This window comes from Balaenoptera borealis (assembly GCF_965194805.1).
Source record: "Balaenoptera borealis genome assembly, chromosome: 4".
In the NCBI taxonomy this organism is placed as follows: Eukaryota; Metazoa; Chordata; class Mammalia; order Artiodactyla; family Balaenopteridae; genus Balaenoptera; species Balaenoptera borealis.
This window is the reverse complement of record NC_138861.1, coordinates 112,962,327-112,985,201: the sequence shown is the minus strand read 5'-3', so window position 1 is coordinate 112,985,201 and position 22,875 is coordinate 112,962,327. Positions and strand designations below refer to the sequence as shown.

General features: G+C 44.3%; 1 protein-coding gene across 1 annotated transcript in view; it reads left to right on the top strand.

Annotated features, from left to right (window-relative positions):
- The window catches only part of OTOP1 (otopetrin 1), a 43,443-nt gene extending 34,280 nt beyond the window's left edge, over positions 1 to 9,163 (top strand). Inside the window, exon 6 of the mRNA XM_082389551.1 lies at positions 8,780 to 9,163. Within this exon, the coding sequence (XP_082245677.1) occupies positions 8,780 to 8,950 (171 nt within the window). The 3' untranslated portion in view covers positions 8,951 to 9,163. The remainder of the gene's footprint in view (positions 1 to 8,779) is intronic.
- Positions 9,164 to 22,875: the final 13,712 nt, after the last annotated feature.

Genomic DNA, 22,875 nt, shown 5'->3' with positions numbered 1-22,875 from the left:
ATTGCATTGAATCTGTAGATTCCTTCGGGTAGTATAGTCATTTTCACAATGTTGATTCTTCCAATCTAAGAACATGGTATATCTCTCCATCTGGTTGTATCATCTTTAATTTCCTTCGTCAGTGTCTATCTGCATACAGGTCTTTTGTCTCCTTAGGTAGGTTTATTCCTAGGTATTTTATTCTTTTTGTTGCAATGGTAAATGGGAGGGTTTCCTTAATTTATCTTTCAGATTTTTTATCATTAGTGTATAGGAATGCAAGAGATTTCTGTGCATTAATTTTGTATCCTGCTACTTAACCAAATTCATTGATTAGCTCTAGTAGTTTTCTAGTAGCATCTTTAGGATTCTCTATGTATAGTATCATGTCATCTGCAAACAGTGACAGCTTTACTTCTTTTCTGGTTTGGATTCCTTTTATTTCTTTTTCTTCTCTGACTGCTGTGGCTAAAACTTCCAAAACTATGTTGAATAATAGTGGTGAGAGTGGGCATCCTTGTCTTGTTCCTGATTTTAGAGGAAATGGTTTCAATTTTTCACCATTGAGAACGGTGTTGGCTGTGGGTTTGTCATATATGGCCTTTATTATGTTGAGGTAAGTTCCCTCTATGCCTACTTTCTGGAGAGTTTTTATCATAAATTGGTGTTGAATTTTCTTGAAAGCTTTTTCTGCATCTATTAAGATGATCATATGGTTTTTAGCCTTCAGTTTGTTAATATGGTGTATCATATTGATTTGTGTATATTGAAGAATCCTTGCATCCCTGGGATAAACCCCACTTGATCATGGTCTATGATCTTTTTAACGTGCTGTTGGATTCTGTTTGCTAGTATTTTGTTGAGGATTTTTGCATCTATATTCATCAGTGATATTAGTCTGTAATTTTCTTTTTTTGTAGTATCTTTGTCTGGTTTTGGTATCACAGTGATGGTGGCCTCATAGAATGAGTTTGGGAGTGTTCCTCCCTCTGCTATATTTTGGAAGAGTTTGAGAAGGATGGGTGTTAGCTCTTCTCTAAATGTTTGATAGAATTCACCTGTGAAGCCATCTGGTCCTGGGCTTTGGTTTGTTGGAAGATTTTTAATCACAGTTTCAATTTCAGTGCTTGTGATTGGTCTGTTCATATTTTCTATTTCTTCCTGGTTTAGTCTTGGAAATTTGCACTTTTCTAAGAATTTGTCCATTTCTTCCAGGTTGTCCATTTTATTGGCATATAGTTGCTTGTAGTTGTCTCTCATGATCCTTTGTATTTCTGCAGTATCAGTTGTTACTTCTCCTTTTTCATTTCTAATTCTGTTGATTTGAGTCCTCTCCCTTTTTTTTTCTTGATGATTCTGGCTAATGGTTTATCAATTTTGTTTATCTTCTCAAAGACCCAGCTTTTAATTTTATTGATCTTTGTTATTGTTTTCTTCATTTCTTTTTCATTTATTTCTGACCTGATCTTTATGATTTCTTTCCTTCTGCTAACTTTGGGGGTTTTTTGGTCCTTCTTTCTCTAATTGCTTTAGGTGTAAGGTTAGGTTGTTTATTTGAGATGTTTCTTCTTTCTTGAGGTAGGATTGTATTGCTATAAACTTCCCTCTTAGAACTGCTTTTGCTGCATCCCATAGGTTTTGGGTCATCATGTTTTCATTGTCATTTGTTTCTAGGTAGTTTTTGATTTCCTCTTTGATTTCTTCAGTGATCTCTTGGTTATTTAGTAGTGTATTGTGTAGCCTCCATGTGTTTGTATTTTTTACAGCTTTTTTTCCCTGTAATTGATATCTAGTCTCATAGCGTTGTGGTTGGAAAAGATACTTGATACAATTTCAATTTTCTTAAATTTACCGAGGCTTGATTTGTGACCCAAGATATGATCTATCCTGGAGAATGTTCCATGAGCACTTGAGAAGAAAGTGTATTCTGTTGTTTTTGGATGGAATGTCCTATAAATATCAATTAAGTCTGTCTGGTCTAATATGTCTTTTAAAGCTTGTGTTTCCTTATATATTTTCATTTTGGATGATCTGTCCATTGGTGAAAGGTGTTAAAGTCCCCTACTATGATTGTGTTACTGTTGATTTCCCCTTTTATGGCTGTTAGCATTTGCCTTATGTATTGAGGTGCACCTACGTTGAGTGCATAAATATTTACATTGTTATATCTTCTTCTTGGATTGATCCCTTGATCATTATGTAGTGTCCTTCTGTGTCTCTTGTAATAGTCTTTGTTTTAAAGTCTATTTTGTCTGATATGAGAATTGCTACTCCAGCTTTCTTTTGATTTCCATTTGCATGGAATATCTTTTTCCATCCCCTCACTTTCAGTCTGTATGTGTCCCTAGGTCTGAAGTGTGGTGTTTTTTAGACAGCATATATACAGGTCTTGTTTTTGTATCCATTCAGCCAGTCTATGTCTTTTGGTTGGAGCACTTAATCCATTTACATTTAAGGTAATTATTGATATGTATGTTCCTATTACCATTTTCTTAATTGTTTTGGGTTTGTTATTGTAGGTCGTTTCCTTCTCTTGTGTTTCCTGCCTAGAGAAGTTCCTTTAGCATTTGTTATAAAGCTGGTTTTGGTGGTACTGAATTCTCTTAACTTTTGCTTATCTGTAAAGGTTTTAATTTCTCCATCGAATCTGAATGTGATTCTTGCTGGTTAGAGTAATCTTGGTTGTAGGTTGTTCCCTTTCATCACTTTAAATATGTCCTGCCACTCTCTTCTGGCTTGCAGAGTTTCTGCTTAAAGATCAGCTGTTAACCTTATTGGGTTTCCCTTTTATGTTATTTGTCACTTTTCCCTTGCTGCTTTTAATATTTTTCCTTTGAATTTAATTTTTGATAGTTTGATTAATATGTGTCTTGGCATGTTTCTCCTTGGATTTATCCTGTATGGGACTCTCTGCACTTCTTGGACTTGATTGACTATTTCTTTTCTCATGTTAGGGAAGTTTTCAACTATAATCTCTTCAAATATTTTCTCAGGCCCTTTCTTTTTCTCTTCTTCTTCTGGGGCCCCTAAAATTCAAATGTTGTTGCATTTAATGTTGTCCCAGAGGTCTCTGAGACTGTCCTCAATTCTTTTCATTCTTTTTTCTTTATTCTGCTCTGTGGTAGTTATTTCCACTATTTTATTTTCCAGGTCACTTATCCGTTTTTCTGCCTCAGTTATTCTGCTGGTGATTCCTTCTAGAGTATTTTTAATTTCATTTATTATGTTGTTCATCACTGTTTGTTTGCTCTTTAGTGCTTCTAGGTCCTTGTTAAACATTTCTTGTATTTTCTCCATTCTATTTCCGAGATTTTGGATCATCTTTACTATCATTACTCTGAATTCTTTTTCAGGTAGACTACCTATTTCCTCTTCATTTGTTTGGTCTGGTGGGTTTTTACCTTGCTCCTTCATCTGCTGCATATTTCTCTGTTTTCTCATTTTGTTTAACTTACTGTGTTTGGGGTCTCCTTTTCGCAGGCTGCAAGTCCATAGTTCGCATTATTTTTGGTGTCTTCCCCCAATGGGTGAGGTTGGTTCAGTGGCTGTGTAGGCTTCCTGGTGGGTGGGGACTGGTGCCTGTATTCTGGTGGGTGGGGCTGTATCTTGTCCTTCTGGTGGGCAGGGCCATGTCCAGTGGTGTGTTTTGGAGTGTCTGTGAACTTAGTATGACTTTAGGCAGCCTCTCTGCCTAAAAGGTGGGGTTGTGTTCCTGTCTTGCTAGCTGTTTGGCATGGGGTGTCCAGCACTGGAATTTGCTGGCCGTTGGGTGGAGCTGGGTCTTAGTGTTGAGATGAAGTTCTCTGAGAGAGCTCTTGCTGATTGATATTACGTGGGGCTGGGAGGTTTCTGGTGGTCCAATGTCCTGGACTTGGTCCTCCCACCTCGGAGGCTCAGGCCCGACACCTGGCCGGAGCAGCAAGACCCTACCAGCCACACGGCTCAGAAGAAAAAGAAGAGAGAAAAAAAACAAAAACAAAAACAAACAAAAAATGAACAGACAGAACCCTAGGACAAATGGTAAAATCAAACCTATACAGACAAAATCACACAAAGAAGCATACACATACACACTCACAAAAAGAGAAAAAGGAAAAATATATATATTTTTTAAAAAAAGGAAGAGAACAACCAAACCAATAAACAAATCCACCAATGATAATAAGCACTAAATACTAAACTAAGATAAACATAAAACCAAAAACAAATTAGATGCAGAAAGTAAACTCCAAGTCTACAGTTGCTCCCGAAGTCCACTGACTCAATTTTGGGAACGTGCGTTGTCTATTCAGGTATTCTTCAGATGCAGGGTTTATCAAGTTGATTGTGGGGATTTAATCTGCTGCTCTGAGGCTGCATGGAGAAATTTTCCTTTCTCTTCTTTATTAGCACAGCTCCTGGGGTTCAGCTTTGGTTTAGGCCCTGCCTCTGCGTGTAGGCTGCCCTCAGGAGTCTGTTACCCGCCCAGACAGGAGGGGGTTAAAGCAGCAGCTGATTAGGGGGCTCTTACTCAGGCCGGGGAGAGGCAGGGGTATGGTAGTCATAATTGGAATGCGGGGCGAGCCTGAGGCAGCAGAGGCTGGCGTGACGTTACAACAGCCTGAGGTGTGCCGTGTGTTCTCCCGGGGAACTTGTCCCTGGATCATGGGACCCTGGCAGTGGCGGGCTGCACAGGCTCCCAGGGTGGGTATGGGTAGTGACCTGTGCTTGCACACAGGATTCTAGGTGGCAGCAACAGCAGCGTTAGTGATTCATGCCTGTCTCTGGTGTCTGAGCTGTTAGCCGCGGATTGCGCCCATATCTGGAGCTCATTTAGGCGGTGCTCTGCTCTCTGTGGGCAGACAGGGGAAGAATCCCCTCTCCTCGTGCACCCTGAAACAATGGTCTCTTGCCTCTCCGGCAGCTCCAGACTTTTTCCTGGACTCCCTCCTGGCTAGCTGTGGCGTACTAGACCCCTTCAGGCTGTGTTCACGCAGCCAACCCCAGTCCTCTCCCTGGGATCCGACCTCCGAAGCCCGAGCCTCAGCTCCCAGCCCCCACCTGCCCCAGCGGGTGAGCAGACAAGCCTCTCGGGCTGGTGAGTGCTGGTCAGCACCGATCCTCTGTCCAGGGATCTCTTCGCTTTGCCCTCCGCACCCCTGTTGCTGTGCTCTCCTCCATGGCTCCAAAGCTTTCCCCCCGCCCACCCCCCATCCCTACCAGTGAAGGGGCTTCCTAGTGTGTGGAAACATTTCCTCCTTCACAGCTCCCTCCCAGAGGTGCAGGTCCTGTCCATATTCTTTTGTCTCTGTTTTTTCTTTTTTCTTTTGCCCTACCCCAGTATGTGGGGATTTTCTTGCCTTTTGGGAAGTCTGAGGTCTTCTGTCAGCATTCAGTAGGTGTTCTGTAGAAGTTTTCCACATGCAGATGTGTTTTTGATGTATTTATGGGGAGGAAGGTGATCTCCACGTCTTACTCTTCTGCCATCTTGAAGGTCTCTTCCTTTTCTTCTCATTTTCCCTCTCTTCCTGACAATATATCCTCTGTGTGCCCACTGAGGGCCAGCAGTGCTGTGAGTGATGAGGGTGCAACATGCCCCAGAGCTCTGGTCTTCCTCCTATGGGGCTTATAAACCAGATGCCAGGACTAGCAACAAAAAATCAAACAGGAGAAATGCCTATAGTGATGTGTGCCCTGCAGGGAAGTAAGAAAGGATGGTGAGTGAGCTGGTGCTTGGATGGCCATGGTAGATCACATGGCCAAGTTGGTGGGAAGGGCTTTCTCAGGCGGTGGGATTAGAGACCAAAGCTGGATGGCAGAAGGAGCCATGGATGCTCCAGGCAGAGGAAGTACCCAGTGCAAAACCCTGGGTGGGAGGAGCTTGCCTCCTTTGAGAAGAGGAGGAAGGGCATGTGACTGGGGTGGGTGGGTGGGGGACAATCTGGGGAGCTGGGTTGGAGGGTGGTAAGGGATCATCTAACAGAGGGCTCTGCCATCCCGTGTAGCAGGTAGATTTTATTTTAAATGTGCTGTGAAGCCCTTGGGTGTTTAACCAGGAAAGGGACACCATCTTACATAAATAATTAATCTGGCGATGAGTGGTGAATAGACTAGGCTGAGAGCTTAAGCAGGGAGCCACTGCAATGGTCCAGGTGAGAGATGGGGGTGGTGGCCTGGCTGGTGGAGTGGAGAGAAACGGGTGGATTGCGAATTGATGGATTGGGTGGCAGGCGGATTGTTATGAGAATGAGTGAGAAGATGAGGATGATGCCTGAAATTTTGATTGAGCCTCTGGGAGGAAGATGTTGCTGAGGAGACGGGGAGAAATGGGAATGTAATGTTGAGTTTGAGATGCATTTTAGACAACCAAGTAGCCAGTGGGATATATGAGCCTGCAATTCTCAAGGGTAGACCAGGCTGGTGATTTAGATTGGGAAGTCATAGGCCCATAGCTGGTATTTACAACCAGGACTGGGTGAGATCATCAGAGGTCATGGGTATAGGGTAGAGAAGAGGACCCAGGAATGAATGAGCCCTGGGACCAGCCAACATTAAGAGACTGAGCAAAGGAGGAGGAACCAGCTAAGGAGGGCGGGAAGAACCAGCTGGCGTGGGAGGATGACCCTTAAGGACCCGGAACACAGAGAACACAGTGGGCTAGAAATATAAGGCCACGAGTGTTCTATATGGAGATGTTAATGAAAGCCACGTGTATCAGTTACCCATTGCTGCATAAGAAATGACCCCTAAACTTGGCAACTTAAAACAACAGACATTTCTTTTTTTTTTTTAAAGGAATTCCTTTATTTTTTATTTATTTATTATTTATTTATTTATTTATTTATTTATTTATTTATTTTTAGCTGTGTTGGGTCTTTGTTTCTGTGCAAGGGCTTTCTCTAGTTGCGGCAAGCGGGGGCCACTCTTCATCGCGGTGCGCAGGCCTCTCACTATCGCGGCCTCTCTTGTTGCGGAGCACAGGCTCCAGACGCGCAGGCTCAGTAGTTGTGGTTCACGGGCCCAGTTGCTCCGCGGCATGTGGGATCTTCCCAGACCAGGGCTTGAACCCGCGTCCCCTGCATTGGCAGGCAGACTCTCAACCACTGCGCCACCAGGGAAGCCCCAGACATTTCTTATTTCACAGCTTCTCTGGGTCAGGAATCTGAGTGTGACTTAGCTGGGTGGCTCTGCTCAGGGTCCCTTGCAGGCTGTGGCCAAACTGCCCACTGGGGCTGCAGTCATTTCATGGCTTGATTTTGGAGGGGAAGGGGGTCTGTTTCTAAACTCACTTATGTGGCTGTTGGAAGGATTCGGTTCCTGGTGGGCTGTTGGGCTGAGGGTTTGATTTCCTTGCTGGCTGCGGGCCTGAGATCCCCCTCAGTTCCTGGCCATGTGGCCTCTCCATAGGCTGGCTCACATGGCAGCCAGCTTCCTCTCTTGCAAGAGGGGGTGAGCAAGATGGACTCCAGAGTCCTTTTGTAACCTAATCTCAGAAGTGACATCCCATGACTTGTGTCATATTCTGTTGGTTAGAAGAGAGTCACTAGATTCAGTCCAACTCAAGGGGACAGGGCTCCACAAGATTCCCAGGAGGTGGGACCACTGGGAGTCACCCGAGAGGTGGCCTGCCACAGTGTAGGGGTGGAGAAAGTGGTGGAAGTGTCAGTGTGAGAGGGAAGCAGGTCTAGGAGCCCAACAATTTCAGGGGAGGTAGAGGAGGAGGAGCTGGGACAGGGAGGCTGAGAAGGGGGAACCAGTGTGTGGGTTCCATGAGCAACAAAAATAATAGGTTATTGCTTTATGTTTTGCAGACTTAGTTGCCATTTTATTCTCATCTGAGCCCTCTGAGACAGGTGTTAGTATTCCCATCTTATAGGTGAGGAAACTGCGGCTTGGAGATGTTAAATTGTAGTCTGTAAGTGGCAGGAACCCAGGGCTGGTTCCACGGCATGTGCTTCTTCTCCTGATCAGGGGGATGTGGGCAGGGCCTGGGCTGCCTCTCTAAGCCAAGGACAAGCCAGAAAAAGGACCACAGAACTCACCAGCCCAGACCCACGTGGCTGGGACCCCCAAGCACCAATGGTGAAATGTAAAGACGGGGTGTGGGAAACAGGGAGCACCACTGTAGGAAAACACTGGGGGCTATGGGAACACACAGGGAGTTCCTGCCTGACTGGTTAGATCAAGGAGGGCTTCCTGGAAGGGGAGGTGTCTCAGGACTTGGAAGAAGGTAGGACTTAGCAGAAGAAGGAAGACAGGGAGTCCCTGATAGAGGAAGAGGCAGGAGCAAAACCCTGAAGGCTGGGGAAAGGCACATTTGGGAGCTGTGCATAGCCTGGGAGGGCCAGAGTGAAGGGCGTGATGAGGGATGTGGAGACGTGGACGTGTTCCTGATCACTGAGGGAATTTTGACTGTCTCCTGAAGGCATTTGGAGCCCCGGTGAGTGGTCAGCAGAGGAGTGACAAGATGTGCGCTTTATAAAGATCACTCTGAAGCCACGTGATGGGCTGGAGGGGGGGAATCGAAGGAGCCCACTGGAGTGGAGGGGATCATGGGAGGCATTGCAGCAGTCCGGGGAGGGGGAGACGGAGGACCAGACCAAGGTGAGGGCTGTGGGGATGGAGAGAACCAGGTAGGTGTGAAGAGCGTTCGTGCAGGATCGGGGCTCAGTGGACTGACGCGCTCCATAGAGATGGGAAACACGCAGGGGCTGCTTACTCCTGTGACAGGTGTGACTCGGTCTCCCTGAGTCCAGGTCAGTGCCTGGGTTTGTGGGGGACCCCTGGGCGGCTGCTAGGACCACCTCCTCTTCTCTTCCAGCTCTGGATCCCTCCCGCCTTTGGCTGCCGCCCCGAGTACGACAACGGATTGGAGGAAATTGTCTTTGGCTTTGAACCCTGGATAATAGTGGTCAACCTGGCCATGCCTTTTTCTATTTTCTACCGAATGCACGCAGCTGCCTCCCTCTTTGAGGTCTATTGTAAGATATAATCTGTGTCCACATCAAAGACTGAGGAGAGCGCTAACAAGAGAATTCGTTGGAGCCACCTGGGAATGTTGAGGTCGGGCAAATACTGCCTTACAAATGTGAGAAGGGCCGCCTTTTGTCTGCGATGATTGTTTTTCCCATGAGCTGGAATTGCCCATCACCCTGGATGAGTGTAAACAAGTTAGATCAAAATCTGAGATGGCTGAAGTCTGCCCTTGGTTAGTTAATTCTAATCGAACCTAAATTATTTGATCTCCTCCGAAATGAGATCCTCTGTTTTAGAATAATGTGATTTCAGGTTGGAAAAAAATATATCCAGTTTGTTTTTCATTAAAATATTTTCTGTTATCATGTTACTATATACAACATTTTCCTGACCATCTGCATAGTCTAATCACCTTTAAATTTTATCTTTCCCAGAGCTGATGAATGTAGCTAAAATCACATTTAGTTTATATTGTACTTTCTGAATACGTTTCATTTTTTTGAACAAAGTTATTTTTATCGTCTGGATGGAAATTTGTGTATAGATCAATATAAAGACATATTTCTCACCGAAATTTTGGCATATTTTCATTTGTAAAGTTTTTTTAATACATTTTTAGTATCTTTCACTATAAATATATATATGCTTATTTTAGAAAATTAGGACATTTCAGAAGAGTAGAGAGAGAAAAATCCCCTAAGATGCCATTGTTTAATTGACAATCATCTTTTTCTTCCAGTTTAATTGAGATGTAATTGACATATAGCACTGTATAAGTTTAAGGTGTACATTAATGATTTGGCTTACATCATGAAATGATTATCACAATAAGCTTCGTGAACACTGGCCATCTTATATAGATACAAAATTAAAGATAAGGATCTTGACAGTCATTTTTGAGATACAAAATTAAAGATAAGGATCTTGACAGTCATTTTTTAAACATCTTGATGTGTTTCTTTTAACCGTGTTGGACACACAGGATTCTTTTCATTGTTGTTTTGTTATACTTGCCAGTGATGATGCGACATATTCAATTTTGTATGCATTTTCCCCTCAACAATATGGCACAAACCTTCCCACCCACATTGTTATAAACTCTTTGTAAATATCATTTTCATACTATATTATATTCTATTGAGTACCGTAATTAACTTTGCTTCCTATTGTTGGTTTTAGAGTGTTTATAACTTTTTGTTTTTATCAGTGACTCTGCAAAAATCCACCATATATGTAAAACATTTTTTATATTTAGAATTGCTTCTTAAGATATATCCTTAAAATCAGGATGCCATATCCAAAGGTTATAAATAGTTTAAAGCCTCTGAAGGAATATTGACATTTGGGATCGCTTTGTATATGCTTTTTCTTAATTCTTTTAAAATCATAATAAAATTAGTTAACTTACTGTAAGTACTAATGTGAACATCTTTTCATCTGAGTGTGTATATATATATATATTTTTTTTGACAGCACAGACAGAGGGACATTAAGAAACACCAAAATTTTTACATAACTGAAATACTTTATATTCATTTTTGGAAAAAGTAGGAAATGGGCAGATAGACTAAAAGCAAAGTAAAACATTATCTATCATACCTTCCATCTAGGGCAGTGGTTCTCAACCGTGGGTGATCTTGTCTTCCAGGGGACTTTCGGCAATGTCTGGAGACATTTTTGTTACCGCTAGGGGGCGTTACTGGCATCTAATGGGTAGAGGCCAGGGAAGCTGCTAAACATCTTCCAGTACACAGGACGGGACTGTTTCCACCACAAATTATTGTGCCCCAAAGAATTATTCTGCTCCAAATGTTAACAGTGCCTAGGTTGAGAAATTGCAATCTAGAGGTTACTGCTGTTAATTTTTGGTACCTATTAGTACACACACAGACACACACACACTCACACAGGCACAAATGGGATTGCTTTTATATATATTGTATTTGCATGTAACTTGCTTTTTAAATCTTAATACACCAGCAAGCTTTGTAACTATTTTAGGGTCCCCCGACATTGATTCTCACACTTCTGAATGCATTAGAATCATTTAGGGAGCCTGTTAGGATTCCTGCCTTCCCAGCTAGAAGGTCAGCTTCCGTTGGTCTACAGCGGGGTCCTGGATGCTTAAATAAGCATCTCAGGTGATGCCAACTCCCTTCCAGAAGCATCTCAGGAGTCCACGCACCTCAAGTTAAGACTCCTGAAGGACATTCCTCGATATTGTGTTCTCTTCTGCAATGTGACTTTGCATGGCTTCAAAGTACATTCCTTGGAGGGAGGTACTATTCCTGATGTAGTGAAACCCTGATGTTGGACATTTAGAGACATTTAAGTGGTTTGCTTGTTTGTTTGTTTGGTATTATAAATGACACCATGGCAAGCATCTTCTGCTGAGTCTTTGTGCACATTGGTAAACGACACTGTGTGAGATGACTACATGTGAATGCCAATTTCTCCAAAAGATCCCATTTTGGTCATTATTAATTTCCCCCTGTTCTAAGCACATCAGTACAGCCCTAGGGCCTCAGCCTGTGGGTTTTAGGCCCTGCCAAAGAGATATAGGGAATCACAGTAATGCTGGGAACAACTGGTCCAGGCGTGGTGGTTTTGGGGTGGGCATGGGGCACCATCAGAGCTCAGAAAAGTCAGCACAGCCTTGCTGGGCTCAGGGCTTTTGAGGAGTGATCTTAAAGATGTCCCTAAACAAGAAGAGCCCACAGCCTCAGGGGTGGCTATTCCAGCCAGGCAGCTTCGACCCACAAGTAGTTAAGCATCCTGACTCAACCAGTTTAGGCACCAAGGAAAATTTATTACCTTAATATCAATGCAATTCACAGAAGAGGAACCAGAGTGTGCAATTAACAAGTGTCCAGATCTCAGGGCTAGAATAAGAGCAATACAAATTAAAATAACAATGAGATACTATTTCCCATTCATCAGATTGGCAAGGGTTGGTTGGCAAGATGTGAAAGAAAGGGAATTCACATACACGGGTGGTAGGGGAGTATATTGATAAAGCCACATGGAAGAACAATTGGCAATGTTGACTAAGGCTAAAGGAGCATATTCCTTAAGACCTAGCAATACCACTTGGTGTGTGTGTGCCCCAGAGGTACCCTCACTTACATGTGTTCATCACACATAGGAGGTGTGTTCATCACACATAGGAGTTGTGTTCAGAAATGTCTACAGCAACAGTGCTTGTCATTGGGAAGAACTGAAAACAGCCTAAATGTCCATCAGTTAGGAGTATGAATAGGTAAATTATGGACTATTCCTGCAATGGAATATTTTTTCACAGGAGTGAAATAAATGAATGGGCCAGAACAACATGTATCAATCTGGGTAATCCCTCAAGACAATGCTGAATTAAGAATGAAGTAGCATGAAGGTATAATTGGTATAATTATAATGGTATAATGGTATATTGGTATAATATAATGTTTCAAAACAGGCAAAACAATTCCTGATATTTAGGGGATACATCCATACACAGTAAAATTATAAACACACATGAAGATAGGATGCACCCCAAGTTCAGTGTAGTGGTTACCTGTGGGCTGGGAGGGAGGCAGGGGCAGGACTGGAGTGGAGACAAACAGCTGAGTGCATGCAGTGTCTGAAATGTTTGATGTCTTAGACAAAGTGTTTGGTATAAAAGTATTCATTATAGTTTCTTCTGTGCTTTTTTGATATACACAAGATATTTCATAATAAAAACATTTGAAAGAAAGATAAAAGAAAGTCAACATAAGGAAGATGAACTCAGAGTCATCAGAGAAGGTGAACTTGCAATATTCATCCACCATTGTTGGGAGGAGGGTGTCAAGGCTACTGCTGTGTGGCCTCCTCGGCAGGTAGATCCCAGAGGTGGAGTAACTCAATGCCATTAGCTGTAAACATCACCGGACTCGCTCCCGCTCTCGAGGGATGATTCCATGCTCATCAGGAAACCCGACATGGATTTGTTTTCCCATGTGGTTCTCTACTGAGGGGACCGATGCCCTTGGCACTCAAGTTACCAGGATAATCTCTTTCTCATCTGTTCTCACCTGTGGCAACCTGATCAGGGAAGAGCCTATGCATTTGGCAGCTTGAGCTCATTCATCCCTGACCCTGGTCAAGGCAGGATTTGAACTCGTGATTTTTGGGTACCATGGCTCTTGGTGAGGCTGAATGGAAGGGCAAAAACTTTGGAGCTGGACACCCAGGGTCACAACTAGCTCCGTGGCACCTGGGTGTGCCTTAGAAAAGATTTCCCTTCCACAAGACCTTTTATGAACTGCTGGACTAAACCGCACCAGCATCTGCCCAGTCGTCCTTGCCTGGAGGTCAGATTAGCCTCCTTTGTCTCCCCACAGGGAACATCGGTCATGAAGCCCAGCTGGAGTAATTACTACTCTCGCCTGCCTTACTGCGTAACCCTTCAAATTCACCAAGCTCCTCGTGTCTGTCTCTATGAAGTGTCAGCTCCCAGCTGACCTCACTGGATAAGCGTTACTACTCTATTAGAATGGGGGTGGGGGGTTCCCTGGCAGTCCAGTGGTTAAGAATCTGTGCTTCCACTGCAGGGGACACGGGGTTCGATCCCCGGTCGTGGAACTAAGATCCCGCATGCTGCGCGGTGCGGCGAAAAAAAATGCGGGGAACCTTTGACCACGCCTACATCACAAGGAAGTTGTAGCATTTGGACCACTGAGCCTTTTAAAAACCCATTGCCTTTCCTCTCTATTAGACATATCATCTTAAAAAGAAAGCCAATTCGGTAAAAATATCATTCAAACAATTGCTTGAGGATGTGTGTACAGGCCAATGCATCCACGGACAGAACGTCTCCCTTTTCTCCCAGTTGCAAATTGCTACACTTAGCTTCACAGGGTGAAGAACGAGCGGAAACTGCTGCAAACAGCTGGTTCTTCCCTGGGATTATGAGCGTTGCTGTGGAAGAGCATGACCAGCAGGGGGCGCTGGTGCCTTTCCTTCTGAGTCCACTTGCACTTTCAGGCCAAAGTGAGGGGAGATGTTGTGGTAGCAGCCTAAGGGTAAAAATGCCCCGATTGTACTCTATCCATAGCTCTGGGTTCCTGCGATGTGTCAGAGATGGCTGTCACCATCCCAGCGGAGGGCTGGGAAAATTCTGAGTTCTCACAGGGAAGCTGAGAACTAGTTAGTTTCAACAAGGACGCTCCTTCCCTGTGCCCTCACCACCTCCCACTTCCTGGGGGAGGTTTGGAGGAACAGGGTGTATGCAGGGTGTTATGAGGCTGGGGTGGAACTTGGTCAGGGCAGCTGGCGGGAGGGCACTCCGTGGTGTCTGATGGGGAATGACCGAGACATTAGCTTGTCCTAAAAGCAGAGCCGAGGGGACCGTGGTGAGGAGACAGGAGAATGATGAGTGTAGTGTTTTAATGCTCAAAAGGGATGGTCGTTCTGGTGTGGTGTTTCAGCCGCATTAATAACATAGGAAACACCACAGTGATGACGGTATGTTAATTGTCTAAAAAAAGTAAATCAAATCAAGTCACCTGCTAAAAACCCTTCAACAGCTTCCCGTTGCTTTTAGAAGAATGTACAAACTGCTAACCGTGGTCTGTTGGGATCTTCAGGATCTGGCCTCTGCAGCTCCATCTTCTTCTCAAGCCAGGCCCTCCCTCGGCCTCCCCCTCCCCCGGCCACCCCGCCTGCACTGCTGCAGCCACAGCCGTCTCCCAGTGCACATCCTTGAATATTCCAAGCTCTTCTGCTCCTCAGGACTTTTGCAGTGCTTCCCACCCCTCCTTGATCATCTGTCTAAACAGACCCTCTGTTGTGCTTCACCTCGGTGCCCTTTACCGTTACTTGCGTAGTTATTTACTTGTTTTCTTGTCCTTTTCTCTTGGGAGGGTGGGGCTTTGCCTCTTTCTCCCCCAGGGCCTCACCACGTGGGTTGCATGACCACATGTGCTGCACTCTCGACCCCAGACTATTGCAGGGCGTGGGGAGACGCCGGGAAGGCTTGTGATTGGCCTGTTTCAGACCTCGCAGAACTTCTCTGCCCGCTTCTCGTCCACATCTGCGGACCCTCGTTCGCCTTTAAGGCACAAGAGGGCGCTTTAAGCCTGGTGCTTAATAAAGAGTCCAGACAAGACCGTGCATTAGAATGTGCTCCCCTTCCTGCTCTGCATCAGGAGCTAAGCAGGGGCACCCAGTTCTACGGAGGTCTGTAGGTGGGGTCTGTTCTCCTCCGTAGGGAGGAGCCAGCGGCCAATCGCTTCTTCCCGCCGGGACAGGAAGTGATCTGACCGTCTCCCCGACACACTGACAGCCGCAAGGGCTGCCTACATGTCTTGGCAGATGTTTCTGGAACACCCGTCTTGGGTGATTGGTCTAAGCTAAGCATAGTGACACCCTCCTCTCCTTCGCTGGGCATCGGTATGGACGGTATGGAGGTGGGCATGTGAATAGCTCTAGACCAGGTAGGGGTAAACTATGCCTGTGAGCTAAGAATGGTTTTTACATTTTTGAAAGGTTGTTTTTAAAAAAACCACATTCAAAAAAGAATATGCTGCAGAGACCATAAGGTTCTTATGGCCCACAAGAACCTACCATATTTACTATCTGGTCCTTTACAGAAAACGTTTGCTGACCCCTGGTCTTGACCATGAGAGGTAAGAGGCCTCTGCTGGATAGCCCTGGAAGGATTTGGATCCCTAATAGGGAAGAGATGAGGAGGAGGTTTGCCTTTTTTCCTGCCTAAATGTGGTTGTGGGAGGAAGTCAAGCCTGGAGCTGTGGCAGCCAGTTTGTGACCATGAAGCAAGCCCAAGAATAAGAGGCCAATATGCAGAGGAAGGAGATGGAAGGAGGCTGAGTCCTTGAATACACTGCTGAGCCCCTGTCTGATCCTGGAACTGTCGTCCTTTGAACTCCTTCTTATGGGAGGTAAACGTTATTGTTGTTTAAGAAAACGGTGGGCAAACATTTTCTGTAGAGGGCCAGGTAGAAAATATTTTAGGTTTGGTGGACCATAAGCTCTCTGTTGCAACTACTTACCTCTGCCCCTGTAGCATGAAAGCACCCACAGGTGATTCATCAATGAATGGACGGGGCTGTGCCAATAAAACTTTATTGACCCAAACAGGCAGTGGGCTGGATCTTACCCTGGGAGTTTGCTGATGCCTGCTGTGCATTGGGTATTTTGTTACTTGCAGCTGACCCATCCTAACTAGCATTCTCTGAAGTCGGCCTCAGCTCAGAAGTGCCCCTGGGCTCTAGCATGGAGGGGTAAGCCTGAGAGTGGGGAGGTGCTGCAGTGCTGGTTGGTGCTGGGGGATTAGCACATAAAGCCCACTCGCTGATATGTCCTTTTCTCCATGTCCACCTCATGCTTCCCACTGTTTCCTCCAATATCTTCTCATAGTCCTAACAACTGTCCTGGGAGCACATGACCTTAACAAAAATGGCTTCACCTTTTCCAGGAATGTGATCCAGGGAATGAAAAGTGCTCCTGCTTCCCCTCCATGCTCCACTCCGGCCGCGGTCAGCCCTTCACCCATCCTGCCTGGCAGAGGATGGCGTGGCCCGCTCACTGGGCAGGACTGAGCTCCACAGCTGTGTCCACCAGGTCACAGAGCCAAAGAGTAGCCAAAGGAGGAACAGGGCAGATCACCTTCCTGGACTGAGCACCGTCCCCGAAAGTGCAATTTCTCCTACAATTTATAAAGGTGATATGATGGCATGATGGTGTTTAAGACCGTGGCCAGCACCGTGGTCACAGGTGAACTGCAGAAACAGGTGAGGGCTCTGTCCCTGATGTTACAATCCGGGTGTTCCCTGAGTGCTATGCTGGACCCTGAAGAAAGGACAAGATCCCAGCAAGAGTTAGGGGTGGGGCCTTCCAGGAAAGGGCCCTGATTCTACCCTCCCAGGTGCACAGAGAGCCGGGGCTGCCCCTTAATGTGTCCCTGACGAATGGTACTTCCGTGGCAGAAGTGTGGTTTGGGGAGATGGACGGGCTTTGAGTCCAGGTTCAGGTCTCTGCTGCAAGTTACCGTCCGCTCACTGAGCCTTGGTTTTCTCCTCTATAAGACAGTGGGGATAGCCTGACACACCTTAAAGGGTCACTGAAAGCATGAACTGAGATGATTCATGTAAAGCTGGAACCATAGAGCCTGGCGGGCAGCAAGCTCTTATTACGGCTACATGGACAATTTCAGGTCTCTACCTCCAGGGATGCTGCCGAGTGTGGACCAGATGTCTCTCTTTGCACACGACAAGTGCTGCTCCGAGAATTCTCAGATCGCTGGTCCTCTACATGGCCCAGAGAGCCCGCAGGAGGAAAGACAATGCCCCCTAAAGATGTCCACACGTCCTAATCCCTGGAACCTGTGAATAGGTCACCTTAGAAGGCAAAAGGGACTTTGCAGATGTGATTAAGTCAAGGATATTAAGGTGGGAGATTCTCCTGGAATATGAGGGCAGGCCCTCAATGTAATCACAAATGTCCTTATAAAAGGAAGATTTGACTATGGAAGAGGAGGAGGCAATGTGATTACAGAGGCAGAGATTGAAGTGATGTGGCCACAAGCCAAGGAGTGCCAGCAGCCACCAGAAGCTGGAAGAGGCAGGGATGGGAGTCTCCTTCAGGCCTCTGTTGATGGCTCTGCCAACGCCTTCATTTCAGTCCAGTAAGACTCATTTTGATCTTTTGATGTCCAGAACGGTAAGATAATAAATTTACGTTTTAAGCCACAAAGTTTGTGGCAGTTTGTTATAGCATGCATAGGAAATGCCTTTTCCCTTTACACCGGAAAAAGCGGACGGTCCAGGGCACTACCAAGCCGTCTGGGTCTTGGTTTCCCCGTCTGCAGATGGAGCGGGTGAACAGCATGAATCGGGTCTTGGCTTCAATGACACACTCCCTCCGGGCTGGTTCTATTTCTCTGGCCTCCTTTCTCAGAGCTGTTTGCAGGCTCATGGCCCTCTTCTTGGCCATTTAGTGTTGGAATTTCTAGGGGGCTATACTGGGTCCTCTTGGCTTCTCACTGCTCTTCTTGGTGGTCTAGTTCATGGCCAAGGGCTTGCCTACCATACAGATACTCTTGGCTCTGAAATTTGCATTTTCAGCCTGACCTCTCAACTTCAGGCTGGTTATTTCCAGCAGCATACTTGGATGTCTCAAAGGCACTTTATACTGAATGCGTCCAACACCAAACTCAAGATATCCCACTCCTCTGGCCACTTCTCCCTTCATATTTTCCATCCCCACGGATTGTGCCAGCCTCTGTCTGTTATTCAAGTCAGACATACAAGGGCTGTCTTTACACTGCCTTTATGCCTCATTTCCAATCAGTAGCCACACCTGTCACTTCTACCCCCAAATACCTTGGTGCCATCCACTTCTCCCCACTTCCAACCCCACCACCTACTCCAAGCCACCATCATCTCCATCTTGGTCTTCCAAAGTAGCTTCCTCACTCATTTCTCCAGTGCATCCCTTGCCTCTACCAGTCTGTCCTTCATGCTATGGCTGGAGTGGTGTTTGAGAAAGGCCAAGATGCTCCTATCCCTCCCCTGCCCAACATCTTCCGCTGGCCTCCCCTCACTGCTGAGACAGAGAAACTTACCTTGGCCCCGGGTCCTGCATGGTCTTTCTTGACCACCTCTCCAGCCTGATCTCATATCACTTTCCTTGTGCTTCACTTTTCCTCTGTGCTCCATCACACTGACCAGCTTCTTTAGTTTTTTGAATGTGTTATGTTCCCTCCTGCCCCAGGACCTTTGCACTTGCTGCTTCCTCTTCCTTTCAGTTAGTTAATTCCTACTCATCTTTCAGATCTCCATCCAAACAACGATTTCTCAGGGAAGTCTCCACTCACCCCTAGGCCAGGTCTGGTGTCCCTATGAACTTTTGCAACAGCATTTAGCTTTCCTTCACTGTGTCTATTGTACCTTTTAATCATACAATTTTGTGTCAGATTGTTTGAATAGTGGTCCTTTTTTTTAAAACCACTTAACTGTAAGCCTCAAGAGGGAGAGACAGTGTCTGTTTTTTTTTTCCTGAGGACTGTGTCCTCAGTCCCAGGAGAGGAGGAGCTCCATAATCATTGTCAAATGAAAAAATAAATGAATGAATGCTTAAAGATCTTGTAAGACAAAAATGGGGACCTGGAAGATAGTTTCAATACTATGGAAAACTCAGTAAGAAAACATGTATTTGTTTGATATTTGGCTAGGAAGGTTAAAAAGTTATTTATTTATTTGCTATTGGAAAAACTCAGATAAACTTTGTGAGGTCACCTTTTCTTGGTACCACTTCCTAATTGAACTGTGAAGGGGCTTCCACACTCCAGATGGAGGGCTGTGATGGGGGAATTACAGACTGTGAGCTCCAGGGATGGGGACTGAGTCTTCATCTCTTTAATTCATCTCTGATGTTCAGTACAATGTCGACCTAGCAGGTATTTAGCAAATATCAATGATGACACACACTGCTAATTGCTTTCCCAGAATGATTCCTTTGCTTGCTAAGAAAACCCTGACTTTGGTTGGGGACGCAAAGTGCCCGGTCTCAGGTCATGACTCACAGTCTGTTGAAGCCAAGCATAGGCAGTTTGTTCCCTTTTCCCGGATACTGGAAACATTTTGCAGTCTGCCTTGTAGCTAGGGGTGGCCACGTGGTTAAGGAGACATAAGGTCCTTCTAAGAAGATTTTCTTCACTGGTGACAGGTGAGAGACACATCAAGAAAAGTCCCCCTTACATAGTCGCCCCCCATTTTTCTCCTGGAGTTTGAACTTGGTCATGATGCCTAAAGCTGTAACAGCCATCCTGTGACCATGACGCTCAAGGGCACAAAGCCACAGCGTTGAGAAGGTGGAGTGTTTGGATGAAAAGGTGAAAAGATTCTGGGTCCTCAGTTGTATCACTGAGCTTTTGCACCACCCCTTGCCGGCTCCCTCTGAATTTCCTGTTATGTATGTCTTTAGTGCATAAACCACGAATAGTCAGGCTTTCTGTTATGCACAGCTGATAGCACCCTTAATCAATATATTTATTTAAAATTTCTTTTTAAAACAATTAATTAATTAAAAATTTAATTGAAGTATAGTTGATTTACAGTGTTTCAGGTATACAACAAAGTGATTCAGTTATACATACATACATACATATATATATTCTTTTTCAGATTCTTTTCCATTATAGGTTATTATAAAATATCAAATACATTTCCTTGTGCTATACAGTAGGCCCTTGTTGTTTATCTATTTTATATATAGTAGTATGTATCTGTTAAACCCCAATTCCCAATTTATCCCTCCCCCACCCCCTTTCCCCTTTGGTAATGAGTTTATTTTCTATGTGGGTTTATTTCTGTTTTGTAAATAAGTTCATTTGTATCACTTTTTTTTTAGATTCCACATATAAGCGATATCATATGATATTTGTCTTTCTCTGTCTGATTTACTTCACTTAGTATGATAATCTCTAGGTCCCTCCATGTTGCTACAAATGGCATAATTTCATTCTTTTTTATGGCTGAGTAATATTCCATTGTGTATATGTACCACATCTTCTTTATCCATTCATCTGTTGATGGACGATTAGGTTGCTTCCATAAATTTTTTTTGTTTTGAAATCATTTCAAGCTTACAGAAGAGTAGTAAGACAAAGAACTTTCATCTACCCTTTACCCAGATGCACCAATTGTTCTTGACCATGTCTCTACTGCATATGTGGCCTGATCTGATGTGATCTGTTATGGATCCTCTCCTGGAGCATGTGAAGTTTAGTTTAGACATCTGGCTCCTTTTCCTTTAAACATTTCAGCAGGTATTCTCTAAGAACAAGGGTGGTCCAGTGATCAAATTCAGGAAATTTAAGGTTGCTGCCATACAACTGTCTTAATTGTCAATGATTGTCGATTGTCAATGGTCTACTTGTCAATGATTGTCTGATGTAGCGTCCACATGAACATTTTGCCAACTGTCGCAATAACATCCTTTAAAGGGTCTCCCCCGATCCCTGGAATGCTTCCACGGTCTTCTTTAATCTGGAACAGTCCCTTGGCCCTTCTTTGTCTGTGGTGACATTGATACTTCTGAAGAGTTCAGGTCAGTTGTTCAAGGTCCCCAGTGTGGGTTTGTCTGATGTTTCCTCGGGGAACAGGGATGCTACATGAAGATGCTGTGTCCTTGGCGCATCACATCGAGGGCCACTTGGTGTCTATTTGTCCCACTCCTGGGGGTGTTAACTTTGTTCACCTCTTTAAGGTTTCTCAACAGTGAAGTTATCATTTTTTCTCTTTGTAATTATTGAATAATATGAGTGGAGGTGCTTTGAGACCATGCAAATATCCTGTTCCTCTCCAAACTTTTACTTAGTGATGATTCTTGTCTAAATCAATTATTACTATTATGGTTATAAGATGTGATTTTCTTTTCATCTTTTTTAAATTTTTAAATTTTTTATTGAAGTATAGTTGATTTACAATATTGTGTTAATTTCTGCTGTACAGTAAAGTGACTCAGTTACACACATATATACATTCCTTTTCATATTCTTTTCCATTATGGTTTATCCCAGGAGATTGAATATAGTTTCCTGTGCTGTAGAGCAGGATCTTGTTTATCCATTCTATGTGTAATAGTTTGCATCTACTAACCTCAAACTCCCAGTCCATCCCTCCCTCCCCTCCACTCCCCCTTGGCAACCACAAGTCTGTTCTCTATGTCTGTGAGCCTATTTCTGTTTCGTAGATAAGTTCATTTGTGCCATATTTTAGTTTCCACGTATAAGTGATATCATATGACATTTGTCTTTCTCTGTCTGACTTACTTCACTTAGTAAGATAATCTGTTGCATCCATGTTGCTGCAAATGGCATTATTTTATTCTTTTTTATGGCTGAGTAGTATTCCATTGTATATATGTACCATATCTTCTTTATCCATTCACAAGATGTGATTTTCTAATTCTCTTATTCCTTTGATGTTTATTTTATTTTATTTTTTCTTAACCAATGGCTTGTTTTTTTAAAAAATTTTCTTTTCTTTTCTTTCTTTATTTTTTAACATCTTTATTGGAGTATAATTGCTTCACAATGGTGTATTAGTTTCTGCTTTATAACAAAGTGAATCAGCTATACATATACCTACATCCCCATATCTCCTCCCTCTTGTGTCTCCCTCCCACTCTCCCTATCCCTCCCCTCTAGGTGGTCACAAAGCACCGAGCTGATCTCCCTGTGCTATGTGGCTGCTTCCCACTAGCTATCTATTTTACATTTAGTAGTGTATATATGTCCATGCCACTCTCTCACTTCGTCCCAGCTTACCCATCCCCCTCCTTGTGTCCTCAAGTTCATTCTCTACATCTGTGTCTTTATTCCTGTCCTGCCCCTAGGTTCTTCAGAACCTTTTTTTTTTTTTTTAGATTCCATATATATGTGTTAGCATATGGTATTTGTTTTTCTCTTTCTGACTTACTTCACTCTGTATGTCAGGCTCTAGGTCCATCCACCTCACTACAAATAACTCAATTTCATTTCCTTTTATGGCTGAGTAATATTCCATTGTATATATGTGCCACATCTTCTTTATCCATTTATCTGTCAATAGACACTTAGGTTGCTTCCATGTCCTGGCTATTGTAAATAGAGCTGCAATGAACATTGTGGTACATGACTCTTTTTGAATTATGATTTTCTCGGAGTATATGCCCAGTAGTGAGATTGCTGGGTTGTATGGTAGTTCTATTTTTAGTTTTTTAAGGAACCTCCATACTGTTCTCCACTTTGATGTTTATTGTCATTCTACCGTAAGGAAGCCTCCTTCCCCTTCCCTCCCTCCCTCCCATCCTTCCTCCCTATCTTCCTCCCCTTCTCCCTCCCTCCCTTCCTTCCTTCCTTCCTTCTTCCCTCTCTCCCCCTCTTCTTCCTTTTTATTCTTATTAAAAGGATTATCA